At 33.8% G+C, this 20837-nt stretch overlaps 1 protein-coding gene across 3 annotated transcripts in view; it reads right to left on the bottom strand.

Moving 5' to 3' along the window:
• Positions 1-20837, bottom strand: part of LOC118184970 (uncharacterized) — a 120706-nt gene that overhangs the window by 29816 nt on the left and 70053 nt on the right. For all 3 annotated transcript variants that reach the window (XM_085817675.1, XM_085817676.1, XM_085817678.1), the window contains 3 exons: positions 18133-18214; positions 6508-6752; positions 3219-3333 (listed from right to left, as the gene is read on the bottom strand). In XM_085817675.1, coding sequence (XP_085673801.1) covers positions 3219-3333; positions 6508-6752; positions 18133-18214 — 442 coding nt within the window. The remainder of the gene's footprint in view (positions 1-3218; positions 3334-6507; positions 6753-18132; positions 18215-20837) is intronic.

The following is a 20837-nucleotide window of genomic DNA, read 5'->3' as shown; positions in this document are numbered from 1 at the left end:
TAATACCGACCTTTATTAATCCTTTTGGGGTTAACTCTTTCCAGCACACTACCATTTAAAGTCGGAGTTATGATAAAAAGAAAAGGTAGGCAGTCTAATTACGCCTAGAGGAGTACACAAGTAAAATTTTGTGAAGATAGCACTTATCGTTTTAATTCTGTGGGTGTGCCCAAAGTGGCACACTGATTGAATAGAGCTTCGAAAATAGTGCTAAAATGAGCATTGTTGTCAATGAACTGACCTATGAGATGCTGAGAAGCAAAGAATACAGACTCTCAGTTGTCCTAGATTATCGGTGAGCCCGGTCTGGGCACACCTAGGGTTCACCGTTTGATTTTAGGCAAGATTTCAAGGTAAAAATTTAAAACTAATATAGAATAAGGAGATTAGTATACAGCGAAAAAAATAACATTGAAATTTCTTTAAAAAATTCTGAAAGATTTCTTTGAAAAATGAGGGTCTTAAAAAACTAAACATGGCTAAAATATATGGACTGGTTTGTGTTGAGCTGCATCTACTATAAATAAAGAAGGTTCAGTGTAACCTATAGTAACATATAAATCCTTTTTCATTCCATTTTTCTGTGCGTACAGAAGGAAATTTTTAGGTGTGTCCATACCGGGCACACTGTGCCGCAAAGGGTTAAGTAGGCTTTAAGCCAACGTGAAGATATATAAGCACTAACAATTAATCTCAGTACGTACACTTTTTCATCACACAAGCCATAAACTAACCTTGAACATATGCTTAAATTATTACGTGAATATATATTCTAAGTATGTTTAAGTTTTATTTACCAAATGCAATTAAATACACTGCATACATACAATAACAAAAGGTAAGTAGTTCAAAACACTGGCACAATGATTAAACTACATCTTACAACCTAAAATACAGTATGGTTATAAAACTATTTATATGTGGTTAATACTTAAAAAAAAGTAAATAAAGAGTGAAATTATACACGGTTTTAGAATTTTTCGTTTTTTGATATAGCAGTAAAACGTGTATTTTAAAAAAGCAAATGAGATGATAAATCAAAAGAAAACGCATACATTTGTAGTAATATTGCCCGAGATGCAACATAATAAGATATACAAGCTCTTCTTTCTTTAATGTGCAGCGAAATATTGCTTCATGAAATTAACACGATAGTTCGTCTAGTGGAATATTCTTAAATGGAACAATTTTCCCATAGTAATAAATCTATTCCTGACTCTTAAATTTTTGCTTAGAATTTACTTCTTTGCACGTGATTTTGTAATGCAAAACTGACGTAGTTCATTAACTCTAACATACACACAATACTTAACACAATTCTAAGCATATAAAAATAAATAGTAGAATTTGAATTTAATTGTGTCGTATTTCTGTGAAGGAAAGTTGACGGCTGCAGTAGGTCTTATTCCGTAAAATATAAAATAGCTGCAAGCCACTCTTCTCCCTTTCAGAATCGCTGGGTACTTTTTACTAATATTAATTTGTTCAATGTGATTTGTTTCTGTTTATGTTATAAAATATTCCCGAATTAAGACATGGAATTATTATTTCAAAAATCTATGCTGTTGCTTAATACTGCTTTATCAAGAGGATGAAATTCTATCAACGTCTGCACCTACTTCATTTTGCACAAATTTTGGGGATCAAATAACAAGGAACATCTTCACTTGGGTCTTTAGCTTCTAAAGGCATTTCATTGCTGTATTAACTGCATTTTGGCGTACCATTTGTTGCCAGCTTATTTGCTTGTATTTCGAGTATCGTTCGTTCGACTACGTTTACCAAGCGGAAAAACACGTTTCGGTTGATAAATTTATCCGTGAATCAACTTATTCGTGAACCAAGGCGCTACTGTAGTATGTTTCGTATTTACCCTTTATACTATGATTTATGCTTACCTAGACGCCAACATATATATCAGCATGCTCAAATAGCTGCTTACCAGTTAAGTCTTAATGACTATAATCCGGTCTTTTCAATCATTCGGTACAATTCATATGACTCACCAGAGCTCTTGAGCAAGCCGCTCCTCCACTGCGTCGAGGTGGACCTTCAGAGGGTCATATTAAAATACAATTAGCTCGTGTTATATCAATTCTCCAGGCGTTCAGGAAAAAAGACGTCATGCCAAATGGTCTTTGTATAAAATAATATTCGAAAGTGTGAAAATTATTTATCGTACTCTTTTAAACAACTCATACAAGGCATTCGAAAAACATTCCACTTGATAGCTTAATTCGTGAGAGTCATTACACCAAGTGTCATAAAAATGTTAACTGACCGCATTTTAAAGTGCTCTTAGAGGCTGAATAGAACTTTAATTAGCTAAAAGGAAAAGAGTCAGAAAGTAAGGTTTACTTATTTACTAAATTTCAAGTTACTTATTGTACTCTTTTGAACAACATTCTATACAGCAGCTGGAAGGAAAAGGATTAAAAAGTAAAGGTAAATTATTTACTAAGTTATTTTTTTTGTAGTCTTTTGAACAACATTCCATTTGATAGCGTCATAAGGTAATTTTCCCGCCTTCTTAGCATGTCTTCGTAGTGTAGTGGTCTACACGCTGGGCACGTATTCCAGAGGTCCGTGGTTCGATTCCCGGTGAGGGTGTTGCTAATGTTTCATCCCTCGTGATTTACAGTGGCGCCCGAACTAAAAGGGTGGTAGATGACGGTTCTCCACAATCAGGATTTAGCGACTGGTTCCCCTAAAAAACTCAGTCGCCCATTAAAAAGGGGAGTATATAAGGTATTTCTCCCACCTTCTTAGCATCCCTTCGTAGTGTAGTTATCTGCACGCTGAGCACGTATTCCAGAGGTCTGTGGTTTGATTCTCGGCGAGAGCATTGCTCTTTTTTCATCACTCCTGCTTCAAAAATAGCCTAATGACTCTACAGCGTGATTCGTGACAGACATTACACTGAGGTCATAAACACTAGATGACTCAATTTCAAAATGCTCTTACAGGCTAAATAGAATTTTCATTAGCTAGATGGTAAAGGTTTAGCAAGTACAGGAACTAATTTTGAAATTATGATGAAATAAACATAAATTTCTAAAGCCATACATACACACTCATGTCCAAATTTTAAAGCAATTTCAGTCGGCAAAGTTTCTGTTCGTTGTGAATCATTAGATAATATCCAAACATCTATAATAATAAAATTAATAAAAAACTGGTTAATTTCAGCGCCAACACTTGAGCCTGGCATAATGTACCTGGGAATCTGAAGACATTATGCTGATGGCCCCCATGTCATGTAATATATCTTCTGCTGCTATCGTTTCGGAACGTATTCTGGATTCAGCAAAAGCGAGGTCTTCTTTGAGATTCCTGAAATAACAGCATTATGTTTTACTTCAAAACGAAACCAATATTAATAGTGATGAATGAACTGACAACTACACAGAACGAAAATATAATAAATATTTGTCTGAATCGCAAAATTACTCTCTGAAAATCAATGAAACACAATTTCATCTTCATCCTATTTAAGCATCTTGATATGATTTCAGACTCGTTACTGTTATGCAGTAGTTACGTTTGTAAATAGAAATGAAAACATAGTAAAATACATTTTCAAAACGGAAAGGCAGTAACAATAACAATAATGACAACCGAAATGTAAAATTTATCAATTCGCAAAATTGAGAGAAAAATAAAAGAGAAAACGAAATTAACAGGTTAGGATATATTATTGAAATATGACATTTTTTAAAATCAAATGTGATAAATTTATGCGAAGGTTTCTAGGATTATAATATATTATTTTAATACATTATGTTTTAGACATTCAGCTTAGCTAATAATATCTCAAAATATGAATACATTTTGCTTTTTTTGCATTTTAAAGTCAATAATGAAACTAAATAATCTGATATGCGGTGTAAAAGGGTGGAGGTATATACATGTTCGACCTGTTAAATAATACATATTTTTACTGCAATTCATTTAAAATTATCTCCTCAAATTATTCAAACTTGAATAACTGATCCCTCAAGGCACGTTGAAAATGACATCAAAGACTGCAAATTTTGAAATTAAATATCCCGGTCGATACTTGTCGGAGTGAGTTGAACTTCTCTTGTATTAATTCTTTCATAAACTTCCCCAAATATAAGTCTAGGAAAAAATTATATTAGTCGCCTTAAAAGTCAGGTTTCGCTGTTTCTCCAAAATTATTTTTTTCTAATTTGACATTACCGAAACATCAATATTTTCATCATTTAAAACACTTCTTCCTGTAACTGGAAGTATGTGACTACGACTAACGATTGCAAAAATAAAGGCCAGGTAAGGACTTTAAGACGGTGTAAAAGGGAGGGGGTATATATATATATATAATATTTAAAGTGCGTAGAAGGCACTGGTACTTTTAACAGCTTGCAGTCATCATGGCTGAGGATATATATTTTCAAGTCTGCGTAGTTAGATAAATGGATGCATAAACCAGAACTTTCCAGACGTGGCCGTGTCAAAACGTAATTTTATTCCATGATAATTCTCATCAGATAATTTTTGTATACAAGGTATTTCATTTTTATATCAATCAAAATTGATAATTGATAATTCCCAAAATCTTATATTATCAATTTTTGCCACAAATCCATTAATCATATATATCATGTAAATGTTTATATGATTAATGATTACGGCCCTCTTTACAGTCTTCAGGTTTTAACATCGTTTCTCCCGCCCTCGAGTGACCTCTTAAGTGGTGAGCTTCTCGGCCAAAGGGATACGAGACCTTAGGTCGACGGAGTTTTACGTCCGATACGACCAAGTTAGAGCAAGCTCCTTCGGCAAGTCTCAAGGTATTTATCCAATCTTATTTAAATACAGTAATTTTTATGTCCACGGGTTTTAAAAGTAAGACGTAAGTATCTTAGACAGGAAAGCTTAGCAGCGCGGAGATGTGTGCATGGCAGAATTTAGGAAATGGAATGATGTAATTGGTTGTGAAGAGTATTTATACTAAGTAGGTGCATAAGTATAGTTGAGCTGTGATTGGCTAATTTTAGGTTGTTATGTAATGTGGAAAGATCTCGAATTTGGGAGAACAGATGAACTTAGGGGAGAGAACACCAAATTTAGAACAGTCAATTTTGAGATAGCAAATCATTTGGATGCATAGTCATCATATTGTATTATATATATTCTTACGGATTTGGTATTTAAATAGCTTATGTTAGTTGAATTGTAAAGTAAATGGTTTTATTTCCCGCGCAGTGCAGCGCGTGACGAATATTAAAAGAAAGCGAACCCGGAAAATTGAAAATACAAGAGCGCGTGCATGTAACATTTAATAAATATCTTTTTTTGATTTCGAGAAAGTACTAGAAAATTCTCGTGCGCGATTTTAATATCTTATATAAAGAAGAAAACCTCTCAGTTCGTTGTAGTAGTTACATAGTTTGTTGTTGTTTAGAAAACTGATCTTGCTGACTGTAGCGAATTCGCGGATTAGCTTTCTCTAGCAGTTTTGAATTAAGTTCTTTTGAACGTTTGAGTAGTTAGAAGATAACTACTATGAGATATTGTAAAACTGAAAGAATATCTGAGGGAATTTAAGCATTTTGTGATAATAATAAATTTTTTTGTTCATTTTTCATCGGACTTGTGCATTCATTTCAAACAAACCCGTACGCATGCAACAATATCTATGTTGGATGTAGTAAAAAGGACATCTACACTACTAGATTACTAGATGTCATAGCAGTCTCACATACAAACTGTGAACGTTCCACAACTAATCATCTTTTAGCAACGCGATAATGACATACATACCCACACACGTCAAGAAAACATCCATCTTGAATCCATTTTGTAGTCCATTTTGAGTAAAAGAGTTCTTTAGTCTGTCCTTACGGACAGATGTCAAGCAAACAAATTGTTAAAATGGATTCGGAAATGGTCAAAATGGATATTTCCTTTGAAATATGACACCCGAAAATTCTCTCGAGTGCTGCACTTCCTTAACTTTGCGCACTGAAGTTAAAATGAAACAAAATGACCTAGGAAGAGTAATACGAGATACAGATATTTTGAAACTAAAATATTGGGAGTCCATACGAATAAAATCCTGTAGGTTGCAAAGGATTGACAAGATGAAAGAACTGTTCAAGACCCAATACAGTGAGTTAAATAGCAATTCTATTGTTTGGGAATTAAAAGTCATACTCGGAAGTAAATATTCGAATAATGAATCTATTTTGTTTATTTTTTAGTATGCAATGGAACAGCTTCAGGATTGAACTCAAAAATTTACAAGCTATCATTTTTTTAGCAATATATATGTATTTTGGATATTACTTATATGTACTGTTCCTCAGCCCTTATATTTTCCAATATAACTAAATTTAAAGCATGCGCACATTTTCAAATAAAAAAAAGAAATGATGAGGCAGAAGTAAAACTTTCGACCATGCTACTGTAAGCATTAATTTGTGGGATCTACTGAGCTACTAAATGAAAATCTCAATCTATGAAAAATGTCTTGACACTTACTTGTCTAAATGATGACATATTAGAAGCATATCAATATGTTCATCTATTGTGTTTCTTGAGAAGGGTCTGGTAGGACTAGTTGAGGATGGAATGCAGTTTGGCACACCACATACTTTAATTATATCAGGTGCGTGACCCCCTCCAGCACCCTCCGTGTGATACGTATGTATTGTTCTTCCTTTGAATGCTTCGACTATCTCTTCAAGGCAAGAAGATTCGTTCAAAGTGTCAGTATGTATCAGAATCTGAAACACAACACAATCTGAACAAAACAAACAAAATCTGAAACAGTTATCTGAGTAAAGATATGAACTATATAATAATAATAATAAAATAATAAATTCTGAAAGGTTTCAGATTTTAGATTACGTCCAAAGGGTCGTTTTTTTAACATTTTGTGTGTTACCTTTATTTATTAAATATCATGTTCTTCGCACTTAAGCCATAAAATTCAGTTCAACAGCAATACCGCAAAATAATTTTTAAATGAGCATATCTTTAGAATAGAAATATTCATATACTTTGCAATAGTTTTGACGAAAATTGTAGAAAGCACTTTTAGACGAACTGCTTTGATTCTTTGTAGTGCAAAGTGTTTATGTTTTGATAACGTAGTAGTAACACTATTGAAAACTTACCAATAATATCTAATATCAATACTTATATCAAAAAATGCCAATAAACTAATTTATTTAAAGCAAACGCACAGAAAGTTCAAACACTCATTGTTTAGCTTTTTATCAAGCCCCGCCAATGGCCGAGAGTTTAAAGACCTCGGAATACTGGTAGTTTGCTTCAGATTTGAATCTAGGCAAACGGACTGGCTTCATGATTGTTTATTGTGGTTTGCTCACGTACATAAGTGGATACAAAAAAAATGTTAGAAGCATAAGCACTTGCAAAGTAATTATTGTGGAGAGAATGTTTTATCCTCAGAATGTAGCAAATGGTACCGCTTTTCTAGCAGTAAAGTCGCAGACGGCATCAGAGGGATTGAAATGGCGAGACGTTTAGCAAAGTGGTGCGCTTGGAGGTGCGAGACGTGATTCATTCTTCTGGTCGAGTGTCTGGAGCGTGACCATACAGTTGCTGCCAATCGTTATTGTGCCATTTAGGCAAGGTTGCGTGAAGCCATCCGGCACAAGACATGTTGGGTGATGGTGTCATGCTCCTGCAGGGCAATGCTCGGCCTGTACTGCTTGCCAAACTCAAGAATTGCTGCAGAATTTTAAATGAGAAGGTATACAGCCAAGATTTAGCTCCCAGTGACTATTTCCTTTTTCCGAAACTGAAGGAACATTTATCTGGAATGAAGTCCTTATCAGACAGCGATGTGAAAACAGCTACTGAGAACACGTTCAATGGGCAGGAATGTGATTTCTCCCAAACCGGGTTAAATATGTTGAGTACTGCGTTCAGATAAATACCTAAATAGATTTGTTGATTATGTGGTAAAATTATAGGCAAGTATGCCTCTTAATTCTCTTTTGTATTTTCTGGTGATTGTTAATAAATAATATCCTACTACCCTTGCAATCTTTTTTTTTTATTCACCCTTTTATAAAGTGTAAACGAGCAATTTCGCTCAAACGTCCCCGCCTCGAAAGATTACTTCTCCACGAAAGAATCCTTATCCTTAAGCATATAGCCGTAGCGTGCTTTACTACATTCAAATAACCTCACCAAATACACTCACGTTTGTGAAAATTGCAACACCATGAAGGACTTACGCGAGTGAGCTGAAATTTTCAGGAAATGCACAGTAGCGCATGATATGCAAATGATTAGAATTGCAAATCCGTAGCGCATGCGTATGCTGAGCAGCGCCCTCTGAACGGCTGATGGATCCGAATAAATAGACGGCTGTAGCGAGGCGTGTATGGTTATCGGTGGTTATCTGCTAGTGGTAAACGTTAACTCAATCTGTACTTATGCCTCCTCGACGAAAGAGAGCGAGATTTGAACAACTTACAGAGTTTGAACGAGGGAGAATCATCGACCTTCGTGAAGCTGGATTGTCGTATCGTGCAGTAGCCTCTCGTGTGCAGCGTAACAGCAGCACAGTGATGCGCGTTTGGAAGCAGTGGACGGACGAGTGTCGGACAACTCGGAAATCCGGGAGTGGACCCCGAAATGTGACGTCAGCTCGCGATGATAGACACCTGGTCCGCATGGCGCGGACGGACCGTACAGCTTCCTCTAGACAATTGGCAGCACTGTGGTCAATAGCTACAGGTGTTTCATTGTGTGCTTCATCAATTCGTAGACGTCTGCTGCAGTGTGGACTGCGCGCACGGACTCCTTTATACAGGATCCCCCTAACGCACGACCATCGCCGCCTGCGGCTACAATGGGCCAATCAGCATAGAGACTGGCGTGCTGATTGGCAGCATGTCGTGTTTTCTGACGAATCCCGCTTTAATTTGTGGTACCATGATGGCCGCATTTGTGTCAGACGCTATGCCGGTGAACGCCACCTTCCGGAGTGCATTATCGAACGCCACAGTGGACGAACACCCGGAGTTATGGTCTGGGGCGCCATAGCATATCATAGACGATCTCAATTGCTACGAATTGTGGGCAATCTGAACAGCAACCGGTATATCCGTGAAGTTCTACAGCCCGAAGCTGTTCCCTTCCTTCAAAGCTTGCCAGGCGCTGTATTTCAACAGGACAATGCCCGCCCTCATTGTGCTAGCAAGCCGGCATCTACCATCAGACGATATCGCTTCAAGAATTGTCATCGTATCGTCCAAGCCTTTGGTGGCAGTTGTTGGACCGGTTTTTTTCTTCTTCTGCTGCTGGCGTTCGAGGGTGTAGGACGGGCTTCGGTCTGTCCTCTCCCTGGCCGAAATATGATGTGCCATTTTTTTCCTGCTGCTTTTTGCTGCTCCTTCAATGCTGTCTGCCATAGATGAAAATCCTTTTAGTGAGATTTTTACATGAAGATTCAAGAAAATAATTACTCCTGTTTCCTGTACATCATTGCAGAAAATAATTTTTTTGAGCTTCTTCCTCCTTTCCAGAACTCTTCGCGCGCACGTGTTTGTGAGATTTCAAACTTCCTGATTTAAAGAAGAAAATGCAGAAATACCAGGATTGATAAAGTATGCTTAATGACTGCCATCAAATTTTGATTGTTCCTTTTACACCAAGACTTTGTTTCGAGCGGATCCAGATAGATTGACTTTATTCTCCGTGCAGTGTTAACTCTAGTGATGCGCATCACTCGTGCTTGATGTTCAAATTTATTCGTCTTTATTTATATTAATACTTAATTCAATATCAAAGATGAAGAATAAAATATAATTGATTTGGTAACATACAGTTGTTATACTTTGGGGTAAGTACTTTATTTTGCTATCCTCTGTGGGTCACATATTTTATCCCTGTCATTCGGGTTATTGCGGAAACAACGTGATGTACTCTTAATCATTGTTGTAATTTCATCGCTGATAATTACCTAAGAAATTAAAATATATAAATATTTTTACTGCTACAAATATTTTCACTACTTATTGTTCTTCTCAATTAAATTTTTCACTTCATAAGGTGCCAAAATTATATTTACTACATATATTAATAATTTTTCACAACATATGGTGCCGTGACAAAAGAAATAACTTAAAATCATTTAGTTCAGGTTGAGAATTCAAATAAAATGTGTGACCTATAGTATATTTGCTACACATATGATTTATATTGTTGAAAATTTATGATAAATGATGGGTAATATGCCATGAAAGAGTAATTCTATTTTGGATAATTCAAAAAATTCAATTTCATATGTATTGTTATATGTGTGTGCATATTTAAAGAAAGTTTTAAGATATTTGAATCAAAAGCTGATTTCAGTAATTTCATTGGATTGTGGTATGTAATGATAAAATAATGTTCAGCAGTATTAGAATCCAGAAGTGTTAATGATCAATGTACTTATATTGCATCACTAATTTGATATATGCCTGATTAAAGTTACAGGAGATCCTAATTAATTACTAAAAAAAAAAAAATTACCTTAACTTTGCTATCTACTCTTATATGCATGTTTGGTAAATGTATATGTAAATTATCAAAGAGAGTGCTAAGTGTTTGTGTAAAATAATGTAGATCTCAATAACATTAAAATAGAAATAGCAGATTGTAAGGTAATGCAACATAAGTAACTATATTTCTTCATCCATGTCAAAACTTAAAGGTAGATCTAACATTGGTATGGCAACTTCTCTAGCTTCTTCTCTGCCCACATTTAGTGGCAACTTATCTGAAAATGTAAATTTCTTTCTTGATCAAATAAATAGTGTTGCTAAATTAGAAAAATGATCAGATGAAAAGAAAATAATCATTCTGAAAATAAACTGTAGGGATAAAGCTCTAGATTTCCTAATTAATGATCCAAGAGTGGTTAAGGAAAATAAATTTGAAAATTTAGAAAAATTATTAAAGAATAAATTTGCACGAGTTGAATCCTTTCAGGACATTCTACAGCAATTCTCAAACATTTCTCAAAAGTGTAACCAATCTGTTAGGGAATTAGCTGACGAGATTACTACAATAGCGACAAAATACATAAATGAAGATTCGGTTGAGGATTCTAGTTTACATAAATTAAAAGAGAAAATGAAGCTCACTAAATTTCTTGAGGCCCTCAGAACAGACATTAGGATTGAAGTTAAAAAATTGGGTCCATCTTCCTTTGATAAGGCTGTAGAATTGGCAAGTAATATAGAAAATGCATTGAATGATGAGAAAACATATTTGAACAGTATGAATGTTGAGCAAAATTTAGAGATTAATAATCTTCTCAAAGAAAGACTTGAACAGAATAAGATTATTCAGGAGCTAACAGATAAAGTAAATCAACTTTCTCAAAATAAGCCTATAAACACATCTTATACAAGAATAAATCACAATGCTTCTACATCTCAAAATTCTAGCAACTTTAATAGTGTATCTTGTCATATATGTAGCAAAAGACACTTAACAACAGATTGTTGGTATTTTCCTAGGCAAAAACAGCATAATTTTAGAAACAACACATTCAGGGGACACAGACAATTTCGAAACACTTGGCGGAGGAACTATCATCCTTACAGAAATAATAGTCAATACAAAAAAGGTCAGAATAAGCATTTAAACTAGCTAAGGATTCTTGCCAGATATATTACAACAAAAATTTTAGACCCCTTGCAAGAATCCGCAGAGACTGGGGTTATAAAGAACACCTGTATAGACATCATAATCCAAGAAAGATCCAAAGTAACAGCAATAATGTCCAACACAAGTTTGCAAAAAATAAAAGATGTAATAATAGAAACTCAATCAAATTGTTGATGTCTTGTAACTCAGAAAATTCTGATTATCTGCCAATAATCAAACTTAAAATTGGTTCTCAGACTTATGAAGCTCTTCTTGATACTGGTGCAAATTTATCTTTAGTCCAACCAGATGTTATTGAGGAAATTAAACAATTCACTAAAGTTGAATTTGTTTCTCGGATGGTAAGAATAAAAACTATTGAAGATTCATGCATCCCTTACATGTCTGCAGTTAATTTAAAATTCAAAATTCAAAGTAAATGGTTCACTAATTTATTTTATGTCACCCAAAACAATTGGAATTCTACTTATCAGATAATCCTAGGTTATGACTTCATTCAAAGTAACAAAATTTTGTTAGATTCCATAAATAAGAAACTCATAGTAGATAATACTCATTTGGACTTTGAAGAAAATTATCCCAATAAAAAATTAAGCAACTCAGTTAATGCAAGAAGAAAAAATTGTAATTTAAACTCATTAAGAATGGTTTCTAATATAACTGTCCAGCCAGGTCAATCTCAAATCATTTCTTTAGCTGTTCCTGAAGCTTTAAAACAATTTAAAGAAATTTTGCTTTCTCCAAAGCCATCAAAAAATAAGTTCCATATCAATGAATCTTTACATATAGTTGATTGTCACAACCACATTCAAACTATTGTTGAAAACAACACCAATGAGAAATTAATTCTTAGGAAGAATTCTGTTATTGGAACTGCTGTGCCATTTCACTTTGAGGATATTGTTAGTCCCAAAAATCATGAGACTTTACAAATCAACACACTAAATCTGCAAGAAGTAATTAAACTTAGAAAAGAGGAATTAAATGTATCAGACTTTAAACTAGATCATTTAAATGAACAAGAAAAAAATGAAATGATAGAATTGCTAATGAATAACTATGCTGTGTTTTCAAAATCATATAATACTTTAGGATCTACTGATAAAGTTGTACCAGAATTTAAACTTCTTCACAATTTCCCAATTCAAACTAGACCTTACCCTATTCCTAAAATTGCAAAACAGTATGCTCAACAAGAAATTGCAAAATTATTAGAAGCAGGCATAATAGAACCCTCTTCTTCAAGTTATAGTTTTCCTGTAATATTTGTTAGGAAAAAGAATTTACCTGGTGAAGATAAAAATGCACCAAAATTTCGTATGGTTGTAGATTATCGTCTATTAAACTGTATCACAGAATCATACAAAATTTGTTTACCAAATATTTCTGAGATTTTGCATAACATTGCTGGTAGGAAATTGTATTGTGTACTGGATTTGAAGTCAGCCTTTTTCCAGATCAATTTGCAGGACTCTGATAAAGAAAAGTTGGCATTTTGCACCGAACTGGGCAATTTTCATCCTTGTAGACTTCCCTTTGGAGCTCGCAATAGCACTTCTTATTTCCATACATTAATTTCAAAATGTTTAAATGACATTAAAGGTAGTAATGTTCAATTTTTTCTGGACGACATTATTATTGCAGCTGATAGTATGAGTGAGTTAAAAGTAATTCTTCAAAAAGTGTTTGACAGATTAAAATCATTTAATTTAACTCTAGATCCAGCTAAAGTGCAGCTCTGTAAATCTGAAATAACTTATTTGGGTTTCAATATTTCACAAGCAGGTTTTTCTCCTTCTGAAGAAAACATTTCAAAGGTTACAAGATTTCCTATTCCAAAGGATGTAAAACAAGTTCAGGCTTTTCTTGGCATGATGAACTATTTTAGACATTTAATCCATAATTTTGCTGAGATCACTCAGCCAATAGTACACTTAACTAAAAGACATGTTCCCTTTGTTTGGAATCAAGATTGCCAAGATGCTTTTGATAAATTACAATCAATAATGTTGGACAAACCAACTATAAGGAACATTGATGATAATCATGAGATATTTTTGATCACTGATGCATCTGAAGTAGCTATGTGTGGTATTCTGTTACAAAAGATTGATGATAAATTCTTTCCTGTAGAATTTTATTCGAAACTTCTCACTCCTGCTGAGTCTAGATACCCATCGATCAGGCGTGAGCTTTATGCTATTTTTTCTTCTGTCAAGCATTTTTATGAACATTTATATGGCAAAAAATTCACTATTTTAACTGATGCTAGACCACTCACTTTTCATATGCAGCTGGATAAGCAGCCTGACATTTTTGCCAGATGGTTGTTGTATTTACAAGATTTTGATTACTCTCTAAAACATATACCTGGTTTTTCCAATCCTGCAGATTTTCTTTCTAGAGTTCCTGAAGCATCTCATAGTGTAAACAATATTAACTTATTTCATTCAGATAATACTCAGTTAAGCATCCAAAATATAGTTAATCACCAAAGAAATGACAAAAACATTAAGGATATCTTAAGCCAAATTAACAATAATAAAGCTGATATTTGTGGAAAATATTTTATTGACAAAAAAAATGGTGTAGTAATGATAAAATTAAGACCTAGAGCGCATCATTTAAAGACAAGGCATTTAGAAAATAAAATTCTACTTCCAAATTCTTTAGTAAAACCTTGTTTAGAGATTGCTCATGCTCCGCATTTTGGTACTAGTAAAACTTATGAATTCATTAAGAAAAAGTATTTCTGGAAGGGCATGTTTTTAGATACAAAACACTTTTGTGAAAAATGTCAACAGTGTTTGGAGAATAAACCAAAGTCATGTAAAACAATTACAAGCAATATAAAAAAATCTGATTTAGCACCTGGAGAAATGTTAGCAATTGACATTGTGGGTAAATTGCCCAGATCACATGATGGGAAATTTTTCATTCTAACTATTATTGATCATTATTCGAGATATTTAGAAGCTATTCCTCTGTCAAATATTACATCTGCTACAATAATAAGGTGTATGAATCTTTATTTTTCAAAATTTGGTATTCCAAAAGTAATTTTATCTGATAATGCTTCAAATTTTTGTTCAGCTGAATTTGAAAAATTTCTAAAAGATCTCAATATTGAACACCGAAAAAGCTCATTTATTATCCACAGTCTAATGGAATCATAGAAAGAGTTCATCGAACTATGAAAGAAAGCATAGCTTCTTTATCCAATAAGGTAATCGAATGGTCAGATAGACTAGCTTTTTTCAAACTATATTACAACAATTCTAAACACATAGTGACAGGTTTTACTCCCGCACAGTTATTTTTTGGGCGAGAACTCAATACACCTCTAGATACAAATAATGAACCGGCAACGGTAAATAATCCTTCACAATACTTGTTACGTCAGAGAGAACACATTAAAGCAACTAGAGAATTAGTGAAACAAAACGAAGAAAAATATTTTCAGTCTCAAAATAAAGTCATTAAAGGCAGAGAACCACCAAAATTTAATATTGGAGATGAAGTATTTTTAAAGGCTTTACAACCACCTCATGCTTTTCAGCCAAAATTCAATGGACCTTTTAAAATAATAAAAATTTTTCGAAATAAAAACTACTTAATTCAAAACATCGAAGACAACAAAACTACAAAAATTCATTGTAGCAAATTATTTAAAAGAGTTGATCCAAGGTTCAATTTGATTAATTAAGAACATTTATTTCATCGAGCTTGTTTTTCTTGTTCACTAAGTTAGAAAAAATAAATAAATAAAAAACATACACACATTTGTAAGTGTTAGGAAATTAGTGGATTTATTTCCAACAAAAGAATTTTTTTTTTGAGATTTCTTGATCAGTGTGGGTGTCGGCTGGCCACCTTCACTCACACGTTTGGTTGGCTGCAGGCTGGTCCGGGTTGACTAATGTCATGGAATTTACAAAAAAAAAAAAAAGTGTGCAGTACACTTAGTGAGCATTACAAGTAACGAGCTAGACATGAAAATTGTGCTATTAAAACAAGCTTGAGTAGTAAAATATATATACATATATAACAATAATAAAAAGAGGAAGAAGAAAATTAATGTGTTCAAAAAAAATGAAATTGTAGAGCAATTGGTCTAGATGAATTTAGTAATTTCAAGGGCAAATTGATGTCATCCAGAAGAATTTATAGAATCTGTATAATTAGAAACTTGTCAAAAACAATGATCATTAATGCAGAGTTGTGTTTAACAGTGAAAATGTATGAATGTAAAAATAGGTATTAGCTTACAATTTCCATTTACAAAGAGAAAATTGTAACTTGACTACAGATTGTAATGAAAGTGTATGCTGTAATTATATGAGTAACTTGTATGATATGTATTAGTTATTAATTTTTGATTGTACTTCATATGTGTAGCACTTATCCCAGACAGTGAAATTATGATAAAATAATTTTTGACTATTTTTCATTTGATTTAACTATTATACCAGATCATACTTGTAATGAGTGTTGTGCGTCAGTAAATTTATCGTGCAATGAACTGTGTTTCGGTGAAATTTATCATACAGTGCTCAGCGTCAGTGAAGTGCAGTGTTCATGCGGTGATCTGTGCTTTTTCTTTGGCCGGAGGGAATGTGCTAGCAAGCCGGCATCTACCATCAGACGATATCGCTTCAAGAATTGTCATCGTATCGTCCAAGCCTTTGGTGGCAGTTGTTGGACCGGTTTTTTCTTCTTCTGCTGCTGGCGTTCGAGGGTGTAGGACGGGCTTCGGTCTGTCCTCTCCCTGGCCGAAATATGATGTGCCATTTTTTTCCTGCTGCTTTTTGCTGCTCCTTCAATGCTGTCTGCCATAGATGAAAATCCTTTTAGTGAGATTTTTACATGAAGATTCAAGAAAATAATTACTCCTGTTTCCTGTACATCATTGCAGAAAATAATTTTTTTGAGCTTCTTCCTCCTTTCCAGAACTCTTCGCGCGCACGTGTTTGTGAGATTTCAAACTTCCTGATTTAAAGAAGAAAATGCAGAAATACCAGGATTGATCAAGTATGCTTAATGACTGCCATCAAATTTTGATTGTTCCTTTTACACCAAGACTTTGTTTCGAGCGGATCCAGATAGATTGACTTTATTCTCCGTGCAGTGTTAACTCTAGTGATGCGCATCACTCGTGCTTGATGTTCAAATTTATTCGTCTTTATTTATATTAATACTTAATTCAATATCAAAGATGAAGAATAAAATATAATTGATTTGGTAACATACAGTTGTCATACTTTGGGGTAAGTACTTTATTTTGCTATCCTCTGTGGGTCACATATTTTATCCCTGTCATTCGGGTTATTGCGGAAACAACGTGATGTACTCTTAATCATTGTTGTAATTTCATCGCTGATAATTACATAAGAAATTAAAATATATAAATATTTTTACTGCTACAAATATTTTCACTACTTATAGTTCTTCTCAATTAATATTTTCACCTCATATGGTGCCAGAATATTTTTACTGCATACATATACTAATAATAATTTTCACAACACTCATACTGCTCGGATTGTTAAATCCTTCTTTGCAGCGCAGCAGGTACAGCTTCTTCCTTGGCCTGCGTGTTCCCCGGATATGTCGCCAATTGAACATGTGTGGGATGTCATTGGTCGGCGTCTTGCTCGTGATCCTCGTCCTGTTGCGTCTGCAGACGAACTTTGGGTACGCGTACAAACGATATGGAATGCTCTTCCTCAGTCAGACATTCAAACTTTGTTTGACTCCATGCCACGTCGTGTAGCAGCACTTATTGCGGCGCGTGGTGGCCACACAAAATACTGATTCTGATCTCTTGTTCTTGTTTGTTTGCTTTGAACATTTAATCATTTATTTGTACCACTACCACTCAACTGTGTATTAAATTGCATTCAATTATGACGATTCCTTCTTGGTGTTGCAATTTTCACAAACGTGAGTGTATAACGTTCAAATGATCTGAATTCAATACTGTTTATGCGTTTTGTCAGTTACGATGAAGCTCTTGTCTATGGTGTAATTTTGTCTATAGTAAATACAGTCCTGCCGTTAATGGCAAACTTAAATATTAATATAATGATTCTTTACCTCCGCATTAAAAGCCAAAATAAATTCCCTTTAAATTACATTGTTGCTTTAGAATATGATTTCCCATGATAAGATACTTCTCTGTATGTATTTTGTGGATCAAGAACGGTTTTACGAATTTAGACGTAACTTCTTTTCATAAAACATTATAATGGTTAAATTTTTCAAGCTCTTGACTTTCAAGTTATTTATTTTATAATGGAATTGTATATTTTTTCTGAGTATTTTAAAACATTTCCTGCATAGATTGTATAAAGCATTATTTTTAAGACCTAAACCCACTTTAATAAGATTTAAGTGAAAAATTCAAAATAACAACCTCTTGAGCTATTTCGTTTAAAGCATAGTCAGTGCAAGAATATACTTTACTTGAATGTCATACTCTTCTGCAACTCTAAGAGCGGTGTCAATAACTGCAGGAGTAGCTCCCCAGTCTTCATGAATCTTTAGCCTTTGTTAAAAACAATGATAGGTTTTAGTTCACTAAAACCATAAAATAAGAATGACTAGATATATTACTCAGAAAATGAATGAAATATATTTTTCACATGTCCAGAATTCGAAATACTAAACACCATTATCTGAAAAAAAATACTTAATTTCTGTGTAATTACATAGTTACTACAAAACTGCCTAATGGCGAGCTAAAATGTCTTAATCGTCTCTTAGTAACAAAGTAAGGATTGAAAATAATTACGTCATCAGTTTCTGATTTCTTAAAATTAATTAACTGGATAAATTAAATTTTGGGGCTGGTATTCAAAATTAACACAAACCACTATAACAATACTAATTAAATTACATTCAGACGGTTCTTCCCGTCACATGGAAACAAGTAAACTCTGTTGCGGTTATTTATTCAATGCTACTTTTTGTAATTTCAATCAGTTGATAACTAATAATTATATAGTAATAATATTTTTAATCATATTTAATATTTCATATTACCTATGCTACCATTTCTATCGGTTTGCGTATCATAAATATGTAGATTTTAAAGTGTTGCTTCTCAGTGCAATATATTAGGATAATTATGGCATAGGATAGGATCAATAATAAGATAATTATGGCATACACCATAGAACAATTATGGCATAAAGCATAGGATACAATCAATAATAGGATAATTAGGGCATAAACCGTAGGGTAGGATCAACCATAGGATAATTATGGCAAAAACGGCAAAATAAGACATATCTAGTAATGATTATTCAGTAAGCTCTAGTGAATCTGCAACTTCTGTAGATGCAATCTAGTCTACCAGGTGTCTTTTCCGGGACATATCGAGCCAGATATGTTACTGTCTATTCAAAACAAAGCATAACTTAAATTTATAATCCTCTAATTTCACATGTCATGTTATTTTACAGTAATCTTATGCCAGAAAAGATTAGTCACAATTCTAAGCGGAATGTTTTTATTTCTTGAAGATAAGGGATAATCCCATTGGCTTCTAGAATCATTATAGTTTTTATTTATGTCACTCACAGTTCTAAGCAGAATGTTTTTATTTTACGAACACAAGGAATTATGCCAATAGCTCTAAGAACATTATACTTTTATTTAAAATCAGTGCCAAATTACAGAACGTATTATACTTTCTTTTAACTTTCGCGCTAACGTATGTCTCTTCCGTACAAGCTTTATGGCGCTCATGAAAATTTGCAAGAGATAAGTGCATGCTTATTTCAAACATTAAAAGAAGATAATATATCCCCAATCAATAAACTGAAGCATCATAATATATCGCTAAAAAATACTGTCCAAATCATTATTATTTTTCTTAGTAAACTTCGTTCCTTTCTTTTTAATATGTACTAGATCGTTCATTTGTTTCTGGATAGTTTTTCTTTGTAAATTAATCGTGAAGAAGATTAAAGAAATCTATCCTGAAAAAGAATACTCGGCCACTTTCTTTAAAGACCAGAGCGAACGACAAAGAGAAACAGACTAAAAAAAATAAATTAGACAAGAACAGCAACACGTTTTTTTTTTTTTTTTTTTTTTTTTTTTAAGTATTGGTTTCAAGGTTATCAGATACATGGAGGTTTCTCAACAAAATTTTACAAAAAGATGCTAGCAGCGCAACCATTTTATATCAAAAGCAATGAGCGTAGTAACGTCAAAAACAAACCTAGCGCCATCTGTCGAAGTGAATAGCACGAAAACATGAGAAAGCAATATTTTAGAATTCTGAAAGTGCTAGGAGAATATGGATTGGAATTAACGTCATCAACTAATAAACATAAATGGTGAATCTTCGAATTATGGTAACTTGGCGAAGATTTGGCGACCAGCCCTGCTACAGCAACCTGCTAGTATTTTTTTTTTTTTTTTTTTTTTCCTCAACATTTTTTTTAACAATCTGCTAGCCGAATTACGCTTATGCTAGAACTTTTATGGAACAAAAGTGCTTAATCATGACGAAGATTAGGTGCGAAATTGGGAGAAAATGCAGAATCGCCCACTGCTTCGCGCGTTTTTAAGAATTGCACATACGCGGTATCCATGTACACGTCGACCTATTTTCACTTCAAAAAACATCCCAGAATTGCACAAAACTGGCATGGCGCACACTCTTGACTTTATCCATGCACACATCGACCTATTTTCACTTAAAAAGTCAAAGAAAATTGGCAAAAATCCAATTCTTCTTACTCTTGTAAAAAGCGCCAAACAAATAAGTGGACGATTCTGCAATTTGCAGCGAAATTGTTTCTAAGTGCTTATTAGCTAAAATCACGATGGGAATTTTCCGTAAAATGTCACATGACATGTCTCATGATCTCTCATTTCTCTGAGACAAAATAATCTGTGATTCGAACTTCTCAGATTATTGCTAAAGTTCTACCTAGTAAACTTTATCGCCTTACCAAAATGTCGCCAAACTACCTGTTACCATATTCTAAAGATTAGCCAGATAATTTTTTGCAAAAGCTACAAATAACTGCAAGCGAAGGCCAGTACAGCTTGATCTCTGAAAATGCTTTAGCTTTGACCTTTCTTACAGTTGAAACAACTATTAAGCCATTTCACGTACACTGAATTAAGCTTGAAAAAATCGCTCATTCCAG

This window comes from Stegodyphus dumicola, chromosome 5 (assembly GCF_044657685.1).
Source record: "Stegodyphus dumicola isolate Sdum_Otavi_A_Nest chromosome 5, ASM4465768v1".
NCBI lineage: Eukaryota > Metazoa > Arthropoda > Arachnida > Araneae > Eresidae > Stegodyphus > Stegodyphus dumicola.
The sequence above is the reverse complement of the archived record's forward strand: the minus strand, read 5'-3'. Positions and strand labels throughout refer to the sequence as shown.